The 16,099-nt window shown below is 33.6% G+C and overlaps 1 protein-coding gene across 2 annotated transcripts in view; it reads left to right on the top strand.

Annotated features, from left to right (window-relative positions):
- The window catches only part of HECTD2 (HECT domain E3 ubiquitin protein ligase 2), a 77,351-nt gene that overhangs the window by 41,241 nt on the left and 20,011 nt on the right, over positions 1 to 16,099 (top strand). Inside the window, exons 6-14 of one of the 2 annotated variants that reach the window (XM_079900252.1) lie at positions 811 to 875; positions 3,110 to 3,155; positions 4,897 to 5,006; positions 6,428 to 6,576; positions 7,158 to 7,281; positions 9,670 to 9,766; positions 12,836 to 12,943; positions 13,636 to 13,768; positions 14,659 to 14,747. In XM_079900252.1, the coding sequence (XP_079756378.1) occupies positions 811 to 875; positions 3,110 to 3,155; positions 4,897 to 5,006; positions 6,428 to 6,576; positions 7,158 to 7,281; positions 9,670 to 9,766; positions 12,836 to 12,943; positions 13,636 to 13,768; positions 14,659 to 14,747 (921 nt within the window). Of the gene's footprint in view, positions 1 to 810; positions 876 to 3,109; positions 3,156 to 4,896; positions 5,007 to 6,427; positions 6,577 to 7,142; positions 7,282 to 9,669; positions 9,767 to 12,835; positions 12,944 to 13,635; positions 13,769 to 14,658; positions 14,748 to 16,099 lie in introns of both variants that reach the window. The other variant, XM_079900251.1, reaches the window with a different exon arrangement.

Here is a 16,099-nt window from a genome sequence, read left to right as displayed (position 1 = left end):
TAAGTATATTAAGAAAGGTGCTAGGCTGAATGAGTGCTGACAGACATGTCTTAGAAGTGATGATTGTGTTTTTTTAAAAAATAAATCCATGATATATGCTTGTTTTCTTGACATTTGCCCCTTTCATATAACAATATGACAGAGAAATTTTAATGACTGTTTGGAGCTTCTAGTTAATGAAGGTTTTAGTCATTACTTCTTATAAGCTAAAAGCACCATCTAGATGTGTTTTCATTCATTCTTATGGGACGTGTTTGGTAGTAATTAACTTTTTTTAGTATTTGAATTATTAAACTATAAAAAATGTTATTTAGTACCTTTTTTGGATCCTATAACAAAAAATCTTTATCTTGTTATTTTTTTATTGAACATAATTTGGTTGTACTTAATAATGAATTGTGGGCTTAACTGCTAATTATAACATGGTATTGGTAGGACTAAATATGTCCAAAACGTATGCAGTCATTTTATATTGTTAAACATGCTATTCTTAGACTTATGTTCATGATTTTATCCTGTCAATCCAGAGAAAGTGAAATTGTTTTTCTTTTTCTGTTTTCAGTGTTATATAAAACTGATGGTAGTCATCAAACAGCCACCATGTATGTTTGTGCAGGTTGTACAGTGCACATCCCAGGGAGCATTCTCATTATAATCTCTCAGATGTGAAATTGAGACTACCGTTAAGTGGTAGTCCTTGGTCATCAAGTCTGGTTTTAACTATTGAAACAGATCTGTAAATATAATTAGCATATAAAAGTCACCTAAATAGCTAATCCTAATTATTTCATGATTTTCTTTTGCCTACAGCCTCAAGACATTCAGAAGACAGTATTAAAGGGAATCATTAACAGCCTGTTACGAGAATGGAAAGGGTAACTGAAACTAATATTTGGCTAATCAGTATAGATGGTTAATATACACAGCTCATCCATCTTTAATATATACGTATGTGTTTTACTCTCAGAAAAGATTTTAGTTGCTACGATAAAAACATAGACCAGAATGAAATTATAAACCATGTATAACAAAGCTTTTTAACTTGAGACTTATGACTTCTCAGGATGGTCGACAGGTGAGCTTCAGAGGATCTGTGAATTCTTTAAAATTGTATATAAGATCTGTCATGTACAGATATATGTGCTTTACAAAAATAGGATGGATACTTAAATCAGTCACCTAGAATGAAATAATATGGGCGTTAAATTTAGCCTTGGGCTTTCTGGTAGCAGAGCAAAACTTTTCTTATTTCTAATATAAGAGAAGTAAATTTAGCTACTGAAATATTTTTTCCTGGAACTAAATATTGAATTGTTATGTAAGGAATGATGGACAGTGTAATTGATAATGTTTTGAACTGTGAATATGCAGAACACAAAAATATACTTTTAAAAGTATATGATTTAAATTGGTGTTACTTAACAGTATAATTTAAATGATAGCTTCTATTAAAGCCAAATAATACCATTAAATTATAATTTAAATGTTTATATTGAGCCCAATTTGAAAATACCAAACTAGAGTTCTTAACTATAATGTTAAATGTACCCTATATATTTTAATAACATTGTTCCAATTTTCAGAGAAAATTGTGGTTTTTATAGAAAATTGAGAAAAGTCAAGGTAGTATAAAAAAGTAAAAATGTAACATTTTGCAGCTTTTTTCTAGTCATCTTTTTAAAACAATTGAAATCATACTGTATCTTTCATGTGATTTTTAACTTAACAGTATTTTCCTAGTTTATCATTCTAGTAATACTTTTGCATTTTCCTTGAATTTCATGTCTCTGGTTGAATACATAATGCTTCATTGAAAATGAAGAGGAAAATTTGGAATGTAAAGTGAACTCTTAGGAGAGTGAGGAAGTCCAGTGGTCTGAAACTGCTGGGACCTCAATCCCCTCCAAGCATGCTCACACAGCTTTCTAACCCCTGCTCCTCAAATGTGTGCTGGAGACAGATTAAAATAATTTGATGCAACTTACTTATCAAAGGATCATGTGGTCTTTACCCCCAAAATCTTGTTTTATTTTGGATTTATAATAACGACAACAAGATCTACAGTTTATTGACTATTTAGTATGGGCTAGGCACCTTTCAAACGATTTTGCATGTATTTCTCATTGAATCTTCACTACAATCCTGTGAAATAGGTAATATGATTAGTTTCATTTCACACTTGAGGAAACTAATTTACAGAGAAGTAAATTGCCCAAGTTAACACAGTAAGTGCCTGAGTCAGAATTAGAACCCAGGCTGTCTGGCAAAAGAGCCTGTGGGGCTTCCCTGGTGGCGCAGTGGTTGAGAGTCTGCCTGCCGATGCAGGGGACACGAGGTTGTGCCCCGGTCCGGGAAGATCCCACATGCCGCGGAGCAGCTGGGCCCGTGAGCCATGGCTGCTGAGCCTGCACGTCCGGAGCCTGTGCTTCGCAACGGGAGAGGCCACAACAGTGAGAGGCCTGCATACCGCAAAAAAAAAAAAAAAAAAAAAAAAAAAAAAGAGCCTGTGATCTTAACTACAATTTCTGTACCCAGAACTGTATACTGTACTAAAATACTAGTGCATAGAACAGGAAAATGGAAGTTTTCATGGTACAGCTATAAAATGGGAAAACAAAAAACGGACTCTCCTATCACCAGGAATTTTAATACTTATGAATTGCTTTGAGCTTTTTAAAACGTTTTCAAATATAATTTCTAAAACAAAACAGTAGTCCTATTGAGAAAATAATCTGACAATTATGTAGAATAGTATAGAAAGAAATAGTTTAGATTTTATTTAAATCTAAATAATTTAAATCATTATTCAGTCAAGATAATTCTTCCACAGAGAAATATTACTGCTAATTTAAAAATTATATATATACATGTGTATATATATCAATTTCAAAATGTGATACATATGTTATATATTTATATTTCAGATGATGTGGCTTTATATCTTGTAAAGATCATCTAGTACACTTTGGGCAATGATTTATGTTTTCAGGTTTAAGTCTAGTTTTTGGCTTTTATCAAGTCAATTCTCACAGAAACATTGATAATTTTTTATTAGATACTGTAAGATTAAACATTCATCTCTGATCAATTACAATTATTTCTGTTTCAGTCCACGAACAAAAGATGATCTTAGAGCATATTTTATACTTTTACAGGTAAGAAAGCAAAAACATAGTTGAAGTGTGTAATTCATATCTCAATCTATGCATGTGTAAGTGAAATGATATCAAATACTAAGTATTATTTTGAGCAACATTTTTGATACTTTTTTAGATTATAATTACTTGCAACCAGAGAATTAAAGCTATAAAAATTAACAGTGGAAGGCTAAATTATCTCCAGGATTAATATTTTAACTTGCCTTCCTGCTGTGGGATTCTGGAAGAAACAGAATGGAAGCACTTTTCCTCCTCCAGTCAACTTCCTTTCTTGTAACTAGTTTTTTAAGGGACTCCAAAACTTTCTTTTATTTCTCAGTTAGTGGGTTTCCAACTTTTCTGTGTATTTTCAATAAATGTTTAAACTAGAATTCTAATGGAAAAATCAAAGTGGTTGTTTATATTTGCTAAAGCAAATATGATGAATTTTTTCCTCTTGAGAAATACAGATTCATTGATACAAAAAAAAAATAAGGTCCAAACAAATGAAAAGCAATTTTACTTTTTATAATTTTTTGAGAAGTATGTTATTCCCATAGCTAGCATACTATGTTTGTATTATTCTTTACAATTTACCAAAGGTGTTCATATAAATTATTATCTCTTTTAAAGATAAGAAAAAATTATATTAAATAAGATAGGATATTTAGTTCAATATTATGTCCAATAAAAGGAAATATGGAAGATAGGGGTAGAAGAAGGAGGAGAGAGGAAACAAAAAAAGGGGAAATAGATAAGAGGTGGTTGAGGGATGTAAGGAGAGGAAGGGAAGTAAAGAGGTAAGAGGAGAAAGACAAAACTAGAAAAAAGAGGAAATATACCTGGAGAATAGTAAAAGCTAGAAAGTGACAACATGAAGCTCAAAATTTTAAGTGAGTGTATTGGTCAACAGTAAGCTCTGCTCATGACATCTTGTTCTTATGAGCTATCACTTGATGAGTTTATCATCTGGGGTCACTCCCTCATTTTGAACCATCCTGACCATAAGTCAATTTTGAAAAACACATGGTGCTCTTTTATTTTTTACAATTTTGGTTTATTGTTCACTAATACTCATTTTTCCCATGGAGCTCTGAAATGTACACTGTGATGGAGTTTTAGATTTTGGAAATATAACTAGAGGTTTTGCTTGGTTTACAAGCTCTACTCTAACGCTTAAAAGTTCTCTGAAGCTATTATGTGGTTCTCCCCTTGTTCTTTGTGAAATATGCAAATAACTCATTTCACAATGGCAAATGTTTCATTACCAGCTTTTATTTTTCTAGCATTCTCTCTCCCCTTTTTTTTTTAATCAAAGAAGAGCCAGGTTTTTGTTTAGTTGGATAGTAGTGATTGCCACCATTTGTACCAGGCAGTGAGCTACGTGCTTTACATACAGTTTTTTTTAATACTCAAAACAACCTCCAAGATAGATGCTATCATTCCCATTTTTCAGATGAGGAAGTTGAGAATCAAAGTTTAAGGAACATTCCTAAGGGCATATAGAGTAGTAAGTGGTAGAATTAGCCCTCAGACCCAGATCTGTCTTAATTCCAAAGCCACTGGACCATAGTGGAAATCCAAGTCTCTGTTAATTAAATAATTAAACAAATAGATTCTTGTTTTCAAGGATTTCACCTAGTATTTCATAATCTCAAATTTAGTTTTCTGAATTCGCCACTTAGCTCATTAAGCATAGTGTCTTTCCTTTTACATGTTAACAAAATTTTAACGCAATTATCTTTAATATCTTTTTCAGAATCCTCAATTTAATAACACATCTACATATGTCATCTATGCTCACTTGCTACGACAGATAGCTACCTTAGTGGAAGCTGACCATCATTTCCTAGTTCACTGGTTTAAAAAGTAAATTATTCTATGATATTAAGAACTTTTATAATCTTAAAGTTTTAAGTTTGTTAGTAACTTTATAAGAAAATATATTAAATGTTTTCAGGTCTTGAGAAATGATACTTATAATTCACAGTGCTTCAGAAGCCAATTATAAGCATATTCTTTAGTACTACATAGAGGATACATTAAAGATCTGTTTTGTATGTAAGTAATCGTTTTGCTTGTGCCAGCTGTTGTTGAGATTTCTGTCCACTGCTTTTGCATTTTATACAGCACATTCCTATCATTGATTTTTCATATATCTCAAAGATGGTGACTGGATTTGCTCATACATTACTATTTTAATTTGTGTCTTTTTATTTCCTATCAATAAATTTTACCATTATTTACACAATGCCTTTTCCTTACCTAAAACATCATTGTAAAACATACTGGCCATCAATATCAATTTATAAAAGTACAGTACTTTTTTTCCACAGAACAATACTTACATTAACATTTACATTTCCCCATGACTAATAAAAGCTAAAGAAGCTAAATATTCCCAAAATTAATTTTAAATACGGTTAATTCTTATTATTAACAATAGTTATGTCCTATAAAGCTACTGGGAACACTGAATTGGTGAACAGTGAAATACAGGGTTAGCTTCCTGCGAGCCTTTGGTCACAACATTTTTATCAACCAATCAGTACATAACCTTGCTTTATCTGTATTTCTATTTAAAGACACCTATTTGATATAAATTTTTGTTTTATTAACATTGAACTCACGGCCAACAGCACCATAACTCATGTCTGAGCAAATTTTATCTGACATAAGTACCTTCTCCATAAGGCACATCACATCCTTCTTTACTTAGGAACACTAGACAGAACTTTAGCACTATAGTTAAGGGCCGTTTTAAAACAGCAGAATCGCTAACAGAAAGCACAAGAATTTGAAGAACATGACCCTAAGTAGACTGCATAAAGGACACTTGTTTGCAGTATGAGAGCTAAAACAAGAAGGCAGAGCGTGGCCTTGTTCAGCCTCGGCATAAGCAACTCCCATTTTTTGCCACTCTTTGCACAGCCATGAAATGACCACGAAAGCGCCACAATTATTGATTTGGGGATTAGAATTAAATTGTAGGGAATGGGTGAATTTGCAAATACAAAGTCTGCGAATGAGGATTGACTGAATACTAAAAGCCTTAAAAGTGAAATGTTTAATGCTAACTTTATAGTAATTTTGGTGTTTATTTCTTATTTAAGAAATGATATTCGAGGTAAGATTTTGCATCTTTTCAAAATTTTGGCAATTTAAGAAATAGAATTTGGGGGAATAGTCTAAAATTTTATGTATAAAGGATGAACTTTGATCTCTAACAAATATATTGCCAAAGTAGAAAATGTGAATTTTGATTGGAATTATTTCAAAATCTTTACCAGATTATCCCAGAAGAGGTTCAAACAATTGGTAGAGAGATTGCTGCAGTTTATTTCTTTACGCCTGTTTCCTGCAAAGCCTGAAGAATTTCCACCTATATCAAAGTGTTCCTGGTGGATCCCATCAGCATCTAAAGTGTTGGCTTTACTTAGTAGGTTTTATTATTCAATCATCTTTACTTTTCTTTTGTTAAATATAAGAACATTTCCATAAGGATCTCAAAATACTATAGAGGCATTCTTACATCTTAAACCATTCCTTTGAGGAGAAGAGTTGTAGTGATTTATTTTCTATTTTGCTAATGGGTTTCACAATTAATGTATAAGCATGAAAAAGCTTTATGCATTTTATTGGGCAATATTTCTGTTTTATGGCTCTCAGCTGCATACTACCTGCTAAGTAGTGATTCCTAAGAATACAAGAACTTCCATTCATTCCTGCGGACCCCGAGAACACCCTGATGGGGAAATAGGATGCGTAGCTGGCCATCTGCATACTCCCTTTACTATACGATTATAATCCCCACGATTCAAGTTTTTTTTTTAAAGCAAGAAATTATTGGCTGCATTTTGACCACAATTTTAAAACTACCTTTTCGTTTGGCACTACAATTGCTTAAAATAGGAATTTCTAGATAAAGCTTTCTGGTGGGCATTAAAATGTTCTTCTTATTATTAGAATGAATCATGTACATGTTAGGAAAGATCATTATGTTAGAATTTATCTTTACAGATACTGCAAACAATTTGGTTCATCCTCCCCTTATTCCTTATACTGATTTCTATAATTCTACATTGGATCATATTGATCTCATGGAAGAATACCACACCTGGCAGAGCTTTGGAAATTCTCACAGGTATGATCAAAAGCTCATCTGATTACTCACCTAAATAAAATGCTATTCAAAATAATGACTGGCTTTTAAGTTTGTGTAAATAAATTTAAATATACACATACCTTTGCATATAAACTTATAAATGTAGTTTAGATATCCAGCCTTGAAATATCATTATATTTCTTAAAGCATTTTCTTTTTCTATTACATTTTGAATTTATAGTTACGTTAATATGGTTTTGGCTTGATTAGTAGCATCTTTTTAAGAAGGGAAAAGTTCTATCTTAGTATGCAGTTTCTTATATCTTCTTATTCTATGTGCCATCACCTAGCACAGAGGTCGACCAACTTTTTCTGCAAAATACAGGATTATAAATGTTTCTGGCTCTTTGGGCTATACGGTCTCTGGTCTACCATTATAGCACGAAAAACAGCCTTAAAAAATATGTAATTGAAGGGGTATGTCTGTGTCCCAAAAGCTTTATTCACAAGCCTAGGTTGTAGGCTGTATTTGTCCCATGGGCCATAGGGTGCCGGTGCCTGATCTAACACAATGATCACACATGCGTGCACATACACACATACATTCACTCTTTTTCTCCCTTTTTCTGTGGATGAAGTATTTGTCCTTTATACACAGTATTAAAAGAGTGGATGTTACAGAGAAATGGCTTTACTAGAAATGATTTATCACAGTAGTATAATAGATTTTGGAAACACTTGGCCGAATTCTTTATTACCCTGCACCTTATATCCACACTTACATTCTGGATTAAACCAGCAAGACTATCCCAGACTTAATTTATTCCCAGACCACAAGATATCCTGCAGAATGCATTATTCTAAAGGAGACTGACTAAGAAATAGGATGTGGATATAAGTAATCTAAAACGTCAGGTTACTTCATAAATTGGTTCGAGCTCCCAGGGACCCTTTCTACCAGAATTGGCCTAAAACATAGACTAGCTTTCTGGACGTATCTCAGTCCACACCTGACCTAAGAATTCCGTTTGTGGGGACCTTGGTCAGTCTGATGGATATTTTCTTGACAAAGTTTATTTTACACTTTAATGTAATTGTAATGTTGTAGACAAAACCACAATACAGTTGCGAGAGTTATTGTGCATATTTCAGTGACATCTTTTAATGCAGAGCTCTTCTAAACACTGTGCCATAGCGTGGTTGTACCAAAAAGGAGTTAACAGAGGTTTGATTCTATGATCCCTTCAGCCCTTGGGAAGCCACCCTGGACCTAGAGGGGGACCGGAGCCCCAGGGCAAGTCACATGTCTGGCCATGGGCAGCCTCATCTGTTTATCTCAGTCTGTCATACACATAGTATGGTGTCTACGTACCGTGACTAGGGAAAGGCTGAGATGCACTGTTTTAAAGTACATAAGACCAACATTATCCTACTAAGTTCATTGCACTTCTTTTTATTTCCAAATTTCTAGTTAGCACTTAGTGATTCGAAATTATTACACATTAATACTGAACAGTTTTCTTACTGCTTTTTAACAGTTTCATCCCAAGGGGAAAGCCATTTCATTTTCAGTTCACACTAGGGCTATTTCCTTTTTCCTCGTAATCCCTATCTTGCACAGTGGTCACAGATGCACTGCTTGACTGTCCTCAGTGCATTCCAACTGTAACTGATGGATGCATTACAGCCACTTCTGGGGGGAGTCTAACTCCTGAAGTGTCATTGCTACGATACTAGTTCTCTCTAAGTGCATTTCTCTGTGTGGTTTGTGGCTCTTTTATATAACATAGAATGAGCTCTGACCCAGGAAAGAAGTTATTTTCATAACTTTTGATCATATGTTGTATTTTTACAAATACATACCATTTCATCTTACTACATCATTAAATACAGTGCTAAAGCAACGCACCTTTTTCTAACTTTTATTTTATTGCTCTTAAATTTACTACTTTTCCTACCATAGTTATTGCTAGATTTCCTCATTTCTGAAGCTCACGCATCAGAAATATCCATATAGTAATGGATTCTTATATTAATTTCTGCACATGAATTTTCTGTCCTAAATCCTTCATCAACACTTCTGCCTCCTGGTTCTGCTGTTGCCCATATTTTTCCCAGGTAATGATATACAAGTGACTATCTAAACTGAAATTATTTGTACAAACAATATAAGCAGTTAGCACATATTTCAGAACATTAGGTGTAGTTTCCTCTAGAGAATAAAGGCACTGCACATCTAATAATGAAGCATACTTCACAGGGCTGTGGGGATTCAAAGAAGTGATGAACATAAAATCATTCTGTGAATGGTAAAACACAATACAAAAGTAATGTTTAATATTGTTAGAAGGGGTACCTTAGATTCCCTTAGTATAATTTTGCTAAAAATACACCATTTTGCTTTTTCTGTTTTCACTTGTTGAGCAGGTTTTCCTTCTGTCAGTACCCATTCGTTATTTCTATAGCTGCAAAAAAAATCATTATTCAAAGAGACTCAGAGCAACAGATGATAAGCATCGCAAGGGTAAGCCAGCTATGAAAACATTTATGCTGACTATAATCAATATATAGTAAATAATTTAACAAATAAGTCAAATGTCTTGTGAATTGTTCTAGCATAATCAGGAAATGTTAAAAGTAAAATTCATATCATACTCCCTCAAAAAGTACTTAAACCTGTTCATGATATGGGGAAAAGATACCCCTCATCAACTTCTCATATTATAAATATAGCATGGAGATTAAATGCCTCTCACAGATCCAAAGTACTCGGAACTTGTTGGACATCATTTTGTAGATAACATCCTCCAGGGTCACTAGCAGAGCACTGGTGAGAAAGAACTACAGTGAGGACAAGGAAAGGAGTGTCCTTAAGAGCAAACTACTCAAACCACTGACACATTTTCTAGATTTTATGACAGTCAAATAGAAACAACTGAAAAATTAGAAAATGTAACAAAAAGTATAGTCTTGAAAAACTGAGAAAATATGTCCAAAGAAGGCGAGAGATGTTTAATGATCCTTAGGGAACCAAAATGCATGGAGGCCCATTGAAACTGGGGTAGCAGTCAGGCTGGCTTTAGACAAATTAATTGAGCAGGATGAAGTTCATCTCTGGGCCTGTCCTGTTCACAGCCTACCATGGTTTCAGCACAGCACAGTAAAGTTAGGTACTTTAATATATATCAGATTGACTGAGCTTTTTTGTTTTAGGTTAGAGCTCTAGACTATACATTTAAATGCTCATATATTTTGAGTATCTGCTTTTGTGACATGATTACTTGCAACTTTAAAACTTAGAGGGAAGGTTTGGCTGTAGTCTTTTTAAAATAAAGAGACCCAAGACAGACCCATAGAGTAAAAGGAAATGATTTCTGTGTCTTGTCCAAGAATATAAAAAGAATCCTAATGCATAAATTGTAATACCTCAAAATACCATAAAAATAAGAATTGTTTATTCTTCAGTAATTCACCAGAAGGTGAGTATTTTTTCCTGTCACAGAGCAGGACAAAAGATTCAAGTGACTAGTGACATCCGAGAGTCAGTTTACACTGAGTATTGGAATATTACAAGAAATGTTATTGCCTATGTGTACCAAAGGAGTAACATAGCCACATTACCCTGCTGAAAAGTAGATTTCAACAGGTATATTTAGCACCAGAATTATTACCTAATCTTGGGTAGATATTGGCTCAAAGATTAGTCTACATAGCTTGTCATTTTGACGTTTTCGGTTAGTTGCATTTATGCAATTTCATGTGCCTTTTTAATGCTTTTTTTTTTAACCTTGGGTTATGATTTTTTTATATTTATAAGGGAAAAATCCAAAGAGCTAGAAGTTTATCTAAGTTCCTCTGAGCAGTCTTCTGCTGTGTCACTCACACTTAAAATATTAAATAATCTTCTTTTAACTTTTCTTCCAATTAAAAGGAGAGTGACAGCTGTAGACTGTGTCCCAGGCTATCTTCCACAGGGCATGGGCACAAATGAGTAGCAATTGAAGTGTCAAGTAGCATTGTCGGTTATGGGTGTTTCCCAGCATTTTAACTTGTAAACTGCCATACCACTTGGAATTAATGACTGGTAACTATTTTGACACAAGGACAGCCTTATAAGTAGTTAATGCAAGCAAGAGCTTATATAGTATACTTTAAAGTTGCAAAAGACATTCCCCAGCCTAAAAATAACTTCCTCATCAGACTATGTCTAAAATTCTACCATTGTTAGTTATTTCTTTCATTTGAAACACTTTCTATTCAATATGAATTCCTGATGGGAGGAGTAGCCACTAAGCCTTGTCTTCCATTAGCATCCTAATTGAAATTTGTGTGTTGGATATTTCCAGTGTGACAGCTTCCCAGGAGCTAGACTGGGAACAGAAGATAGTAAAGGGTTGGAAAACAGGACCATGACACAGCATACTATCCTGGAAATATAGATCTCTTTGAGCACAAAAGAGAGGACACAGAGAAGAAATAAAAACTACTAAAAGCCTTTAGAATTGAATATTGGAGAGATGAGGAAGGGCTCTGAATTAGTGTATTATTATAGTAATCTACAAAATCATGAAAGTAGCCTTATATAGATTTGGGGTATTAAAATTTTACCTAGTAAGCAAATTGCTGCATGTATTTAAAATGTCTGAAGTGTTCATCTTTAATCTGTACAATAATTCATTTTCTTTGTTACCAAAGAGGATGAGGTAGTCTGAAAAAGATTTAGATAAAGTAAATATACAAGCATGATATTTATATATTCCTTATATTTTTTAAATCATATTTCCATCACTCAAGCATAACTATTGTTAACATTTTAGGAAATTTTCTTTTGATAGTTTTTACCTATATTGTCTTTAAAAGGCAGCAGAGTTTAAACAATATTGTGTATACAATTTTGTTTCTCCACTTTTTTTTTCAGTTGTATATTCCCTAAACATTTTCCATGTTATTTACATAGTATTTATGAACATCATTTTTGATAGCTGTATTATATTCCATTAGAGAGATACATACTTAAGATATTTCTAAAGTTTTGCTCTTATAGATAATGCTGTGATGAACATCTCACTGTATAAAATATTTTCTGTGTTTAGAATTCCCAGAAGTGGAATTACAGGGACAAAGGATATGAGCATTGTTAATGGTTTCTGAAATATGTTGAAAATTACTTTCTAAAAGTAGACTAATTGTGCTTTTAGAGTAAATCCAGTATCTAAAAAAGCTTAAGCCAAGTTTATCGTCAGAAGTATATACCTTGTTTCCAATGTTCCCGCTTTGTTTGTATTTACTAAACAGAAAACTTTGCCATTTAAGAGATGAGACATACAGAAACAGTAATGCAACATTATTTTACTAAAGAAGATGAATTATTTTAGGTCCTCCATTTTGGATCCCCTTTGGTTATTATTGTCCCCAAATGAAATAATTGTAGGGCATTTTCATAAATCAAAATTTGTATAATCGAGTTTATGAAATTGTTTATGAGAGATGGCAAAGAGAGGAATATAAGTGATTTTTACTAAAGTGTTTAAATGTTTTAAATGAGATTATAGTTTAAGTATAAATGAAAATGTTTGCTTTCTTTTTTAATTAGCAAAGTCTGGTGGATAAAGTATCTCGAAGACAGAGACCTGATATGAATATGTTATTTCTAAATATGAAAGTAAGGCGGACACATCTGGTCAGCGATTCTCTTGATGAGGTATTGATCATTTATTCCAGAATAGTATTATTTGATTAAAGCTTTAAATAAATTTGATAATATGGCTTATTACTAAAATCTTAGTAAGCTATCTTTTGTTTCTGTATGCCAGTAGTGTGCTTGCTTTTGTGTGTGTGTGTGTGTGTGTGTGTGTGTGTGTGTGTGTGTGGTACACGGGCCTCTCACTGTTGTGGCCCCTCCCGTTGCGGAGCACAGGCTCCGGACACGCAGGCTCAGCGGCCATGGCTCACAGGCCTAGTCGCTCCGCGGCATGTGGGATCTTCCCGGACCGGGGCACGAACCCGTGTCCCCTGCATCGGCAGGCGGACTCTCAACCACTGCACCACCAGGGAAGCCCTAAGATAATATTTGATTTAGTTATGTGATTTTTTTTTAAGTTTAGCGTTGAAGGCAATGAACTACTTTGTACTGTATTCTGCTAAATTAAAATCTTGGAGACAATATGGTGCTGGGAGACAGTAACCTTGGGCAAGCTACCTGAGCTCTCTAATTCTGTTCCTTGATCTCTACAACAAACATTACCATACCTGACTAATACAGTGTTGGGAGACGGATGGATGGATGGAGTTTTGTGACATTGTAAATAAGATAATACATATTCCAAAATTTTAAAAATTAATTTCCTTTTTACTGCCCTTTGTTCTCCTCTACTTTATAATTTCTTCAAATAGTTAACCCGGAAAAGAGCAGACTTGAAAAAGAAGTTGAAAGTTACGTTTGTAGGGGAAGCTGGTTTGGATATGGGCGGCTTGACTAAAGAATGGTTCCTTCTTTTAATTCGCCAAATTTTTCATCCAGATTATGGTGAGTAGTTAATTTTTATGAAAGTGTTTTCTCCCTAATTGTTAGATTCAAGTAGTCGCTCTTATTTTTAATTTAGCCTATGATTTTACAGATTTTTTTGTCAACCATAAATGTTGAATGATTTTTTAAAGACTGTTAGTTACATTTTTTAAACTGACCAAATTGATGAACCTAATAATCATTATCTTACTGGGAATCCTACACAAGATGTCTTTGCAAGGAAGCATCCACATGTTTTCTGACTAAGCCAAATGCATGAAAATTTGTCACTGAAATAAAAAGAACATTCAAAATTAAAAAACAGAACTATAGTTTGCTCTGCACTAATATTCAAAGTCTCTTTCATTAAAATATGAGCCATTTTAATAAATAAGAATCATTAAATAAACCTTTGAAATTTAATTATATTTTATTTAGAGAAAACACCTATATAATCCTTAGTATCATTAAATGTTTTTCTTCAAAAGAGAGTTTTAAGTGTTTTTCTTATTCTTTATTTTTCCTAATTTGGTGTATATGTATATACAGCATCTCTCTGGTAATGGGAAACGGAGAAGACAGAGGTAAATTGAAACCTCCAGATAATCCTCAAAATTAATTTTGATCATAACTTATAAAATATAAAATTATAGTTTTTATAAATCAACTGATTAATTTAGTTTCTGTCTTTTTACCCTGTTTCTACCCCTGGTTCAGGATACCAGTGAACAATAAAGTGCTCTTGCAAATTCGTTGGACGTGTATTTGATACATTTTAACATGAAAGGTAGTTTCTAACAGAACTGTTGCTGAAATGTGTTGCTTCTAATAGATGAGATGCCATGTACATGTTTACTGCTCTGGGTTTTTTTAATCAATCATATTGATGAAATTATGCTTCTATTTTCCAGGCATGTTTACGTATCATAAGGATTCATACTGCCATTGGTTTAGCAGCTTTAAATGTGACAACTATTCTGAATTCCGATTGGTTGGAATTGTATCCTTTAAACTTTCCACTAGGAGGTGCTAGTAGACTAGAGAGTTTTAAGAATTTTATCTGAATTTTGGAAAACTGTTAATAAGCATTTTATTCAGATTAAACATTCTTGTCAAATTACTGGTAGATTTTTCAGTAATCTTTATTATTTCGTAATATCACAGCTATGTAATATCAGCAGATTTAGTTAATTGGAAGGAGTGACTGAATTGTTCACACTTTTCTCTGAAAACCTTATCTCAAAATAAATATTATTTCCTATTTCATATATAACCTAAATTATCAGAAATTTAAGACATTTTTTAAAAGTCATAGTGTCTTTCCTATTCATAGTGAACTATTTTTCTGTTAGTTCTTTCACTTTGTGCTTATTTCACCCAGTTTTCTAAATTGAAAGTATGGAAATTAAGTCTAACTCTTAATGTGGCCTCAAATCCTGGGACATTCATAAAAAATTAAAAGTTGAATGGAATGGGAACATTTAAAGCATACGGCATTATTTTATAGTGTTTTTTAAAATTATATAAATTTCTATGCCATCCTCTGATCCCTGTCAGGTGTGTTGGAGAGGGCATTCCTGCATTGGCTGGGAGACTGGACAGGATGACTTCTGCATTCATTTTTAAACTCTAAAAAATATAATTGTGGAAGAAAGGAGGGAAGAATAAATAAATAAGCAAACACTGGGGATACATAGGTTAAAAGAAGGAAAAGAAAACTACCTTTAAGAAGCTTACCATCTAGACAGACAGATGACCACCAATTCAGGGTGGTCTGTTCTCAGAGTCAAATGACCATTTGGCATTAAGTTCTGAAGAGTTCTGAGAAGGAAACGATTCAGTGTGTTCTTCCCAAATTTTAAAATGGAACCAATATATTTGATTAACACAGGACTGGAGAGAGTAGGGCATAGACTGGGAGAAAGGCTGGGGACAAGTCAGCATTGTGCTGGCCCTGTTACAGAGCAATGTAGAGGTCCACTTGATGGGAGCAGAGGGTGCTCCGAGAGTTATGGAAGGTGCTGGCAAAATAAGAATTAAGAGCCATCTGATGGAGAGCTTTGAATGTCTGTCTTTCTTGCATTTGTTGGAGTAAATCCTGAAGAATGTATATGAAAATTGAGAGGCTGGATGGAAGAAAAGGTAGTGAGGAAAACCACACCTTGTGATGGTAAACTTAATCTGAAATTTTGTATGTGTTGTCGTATCTAAAGGTCCAAAGTGCTAAGCCCACAGTAAGGAATGTTTAACAATTATTAGACTCCTGTTTTTACTCTCTTATCTCCAGTAGTCACTTGTTGAATATTTCGACTTCATTGAAGGCCTGAGTCATTGATGCTTCTCACCAACTAG

This window comes from Stenella coeruleoalba, assembly GCF_951394435.1.
Source record: "Stenella coeruleoalba genome assembly, chromosome: 16".
NCBI classification, from domain to species: Eukaryota; Metazoa; Chordata; class Mammalia; order Artiodactyla; family Delphinidae; genus Stenella; species Stenella coeruleoalba.
The sequence above is the reverse complement of the archived record's forward strand: the minus strand, read 5'-3'. Positions and strand labels throughout refer to the sequence as shown.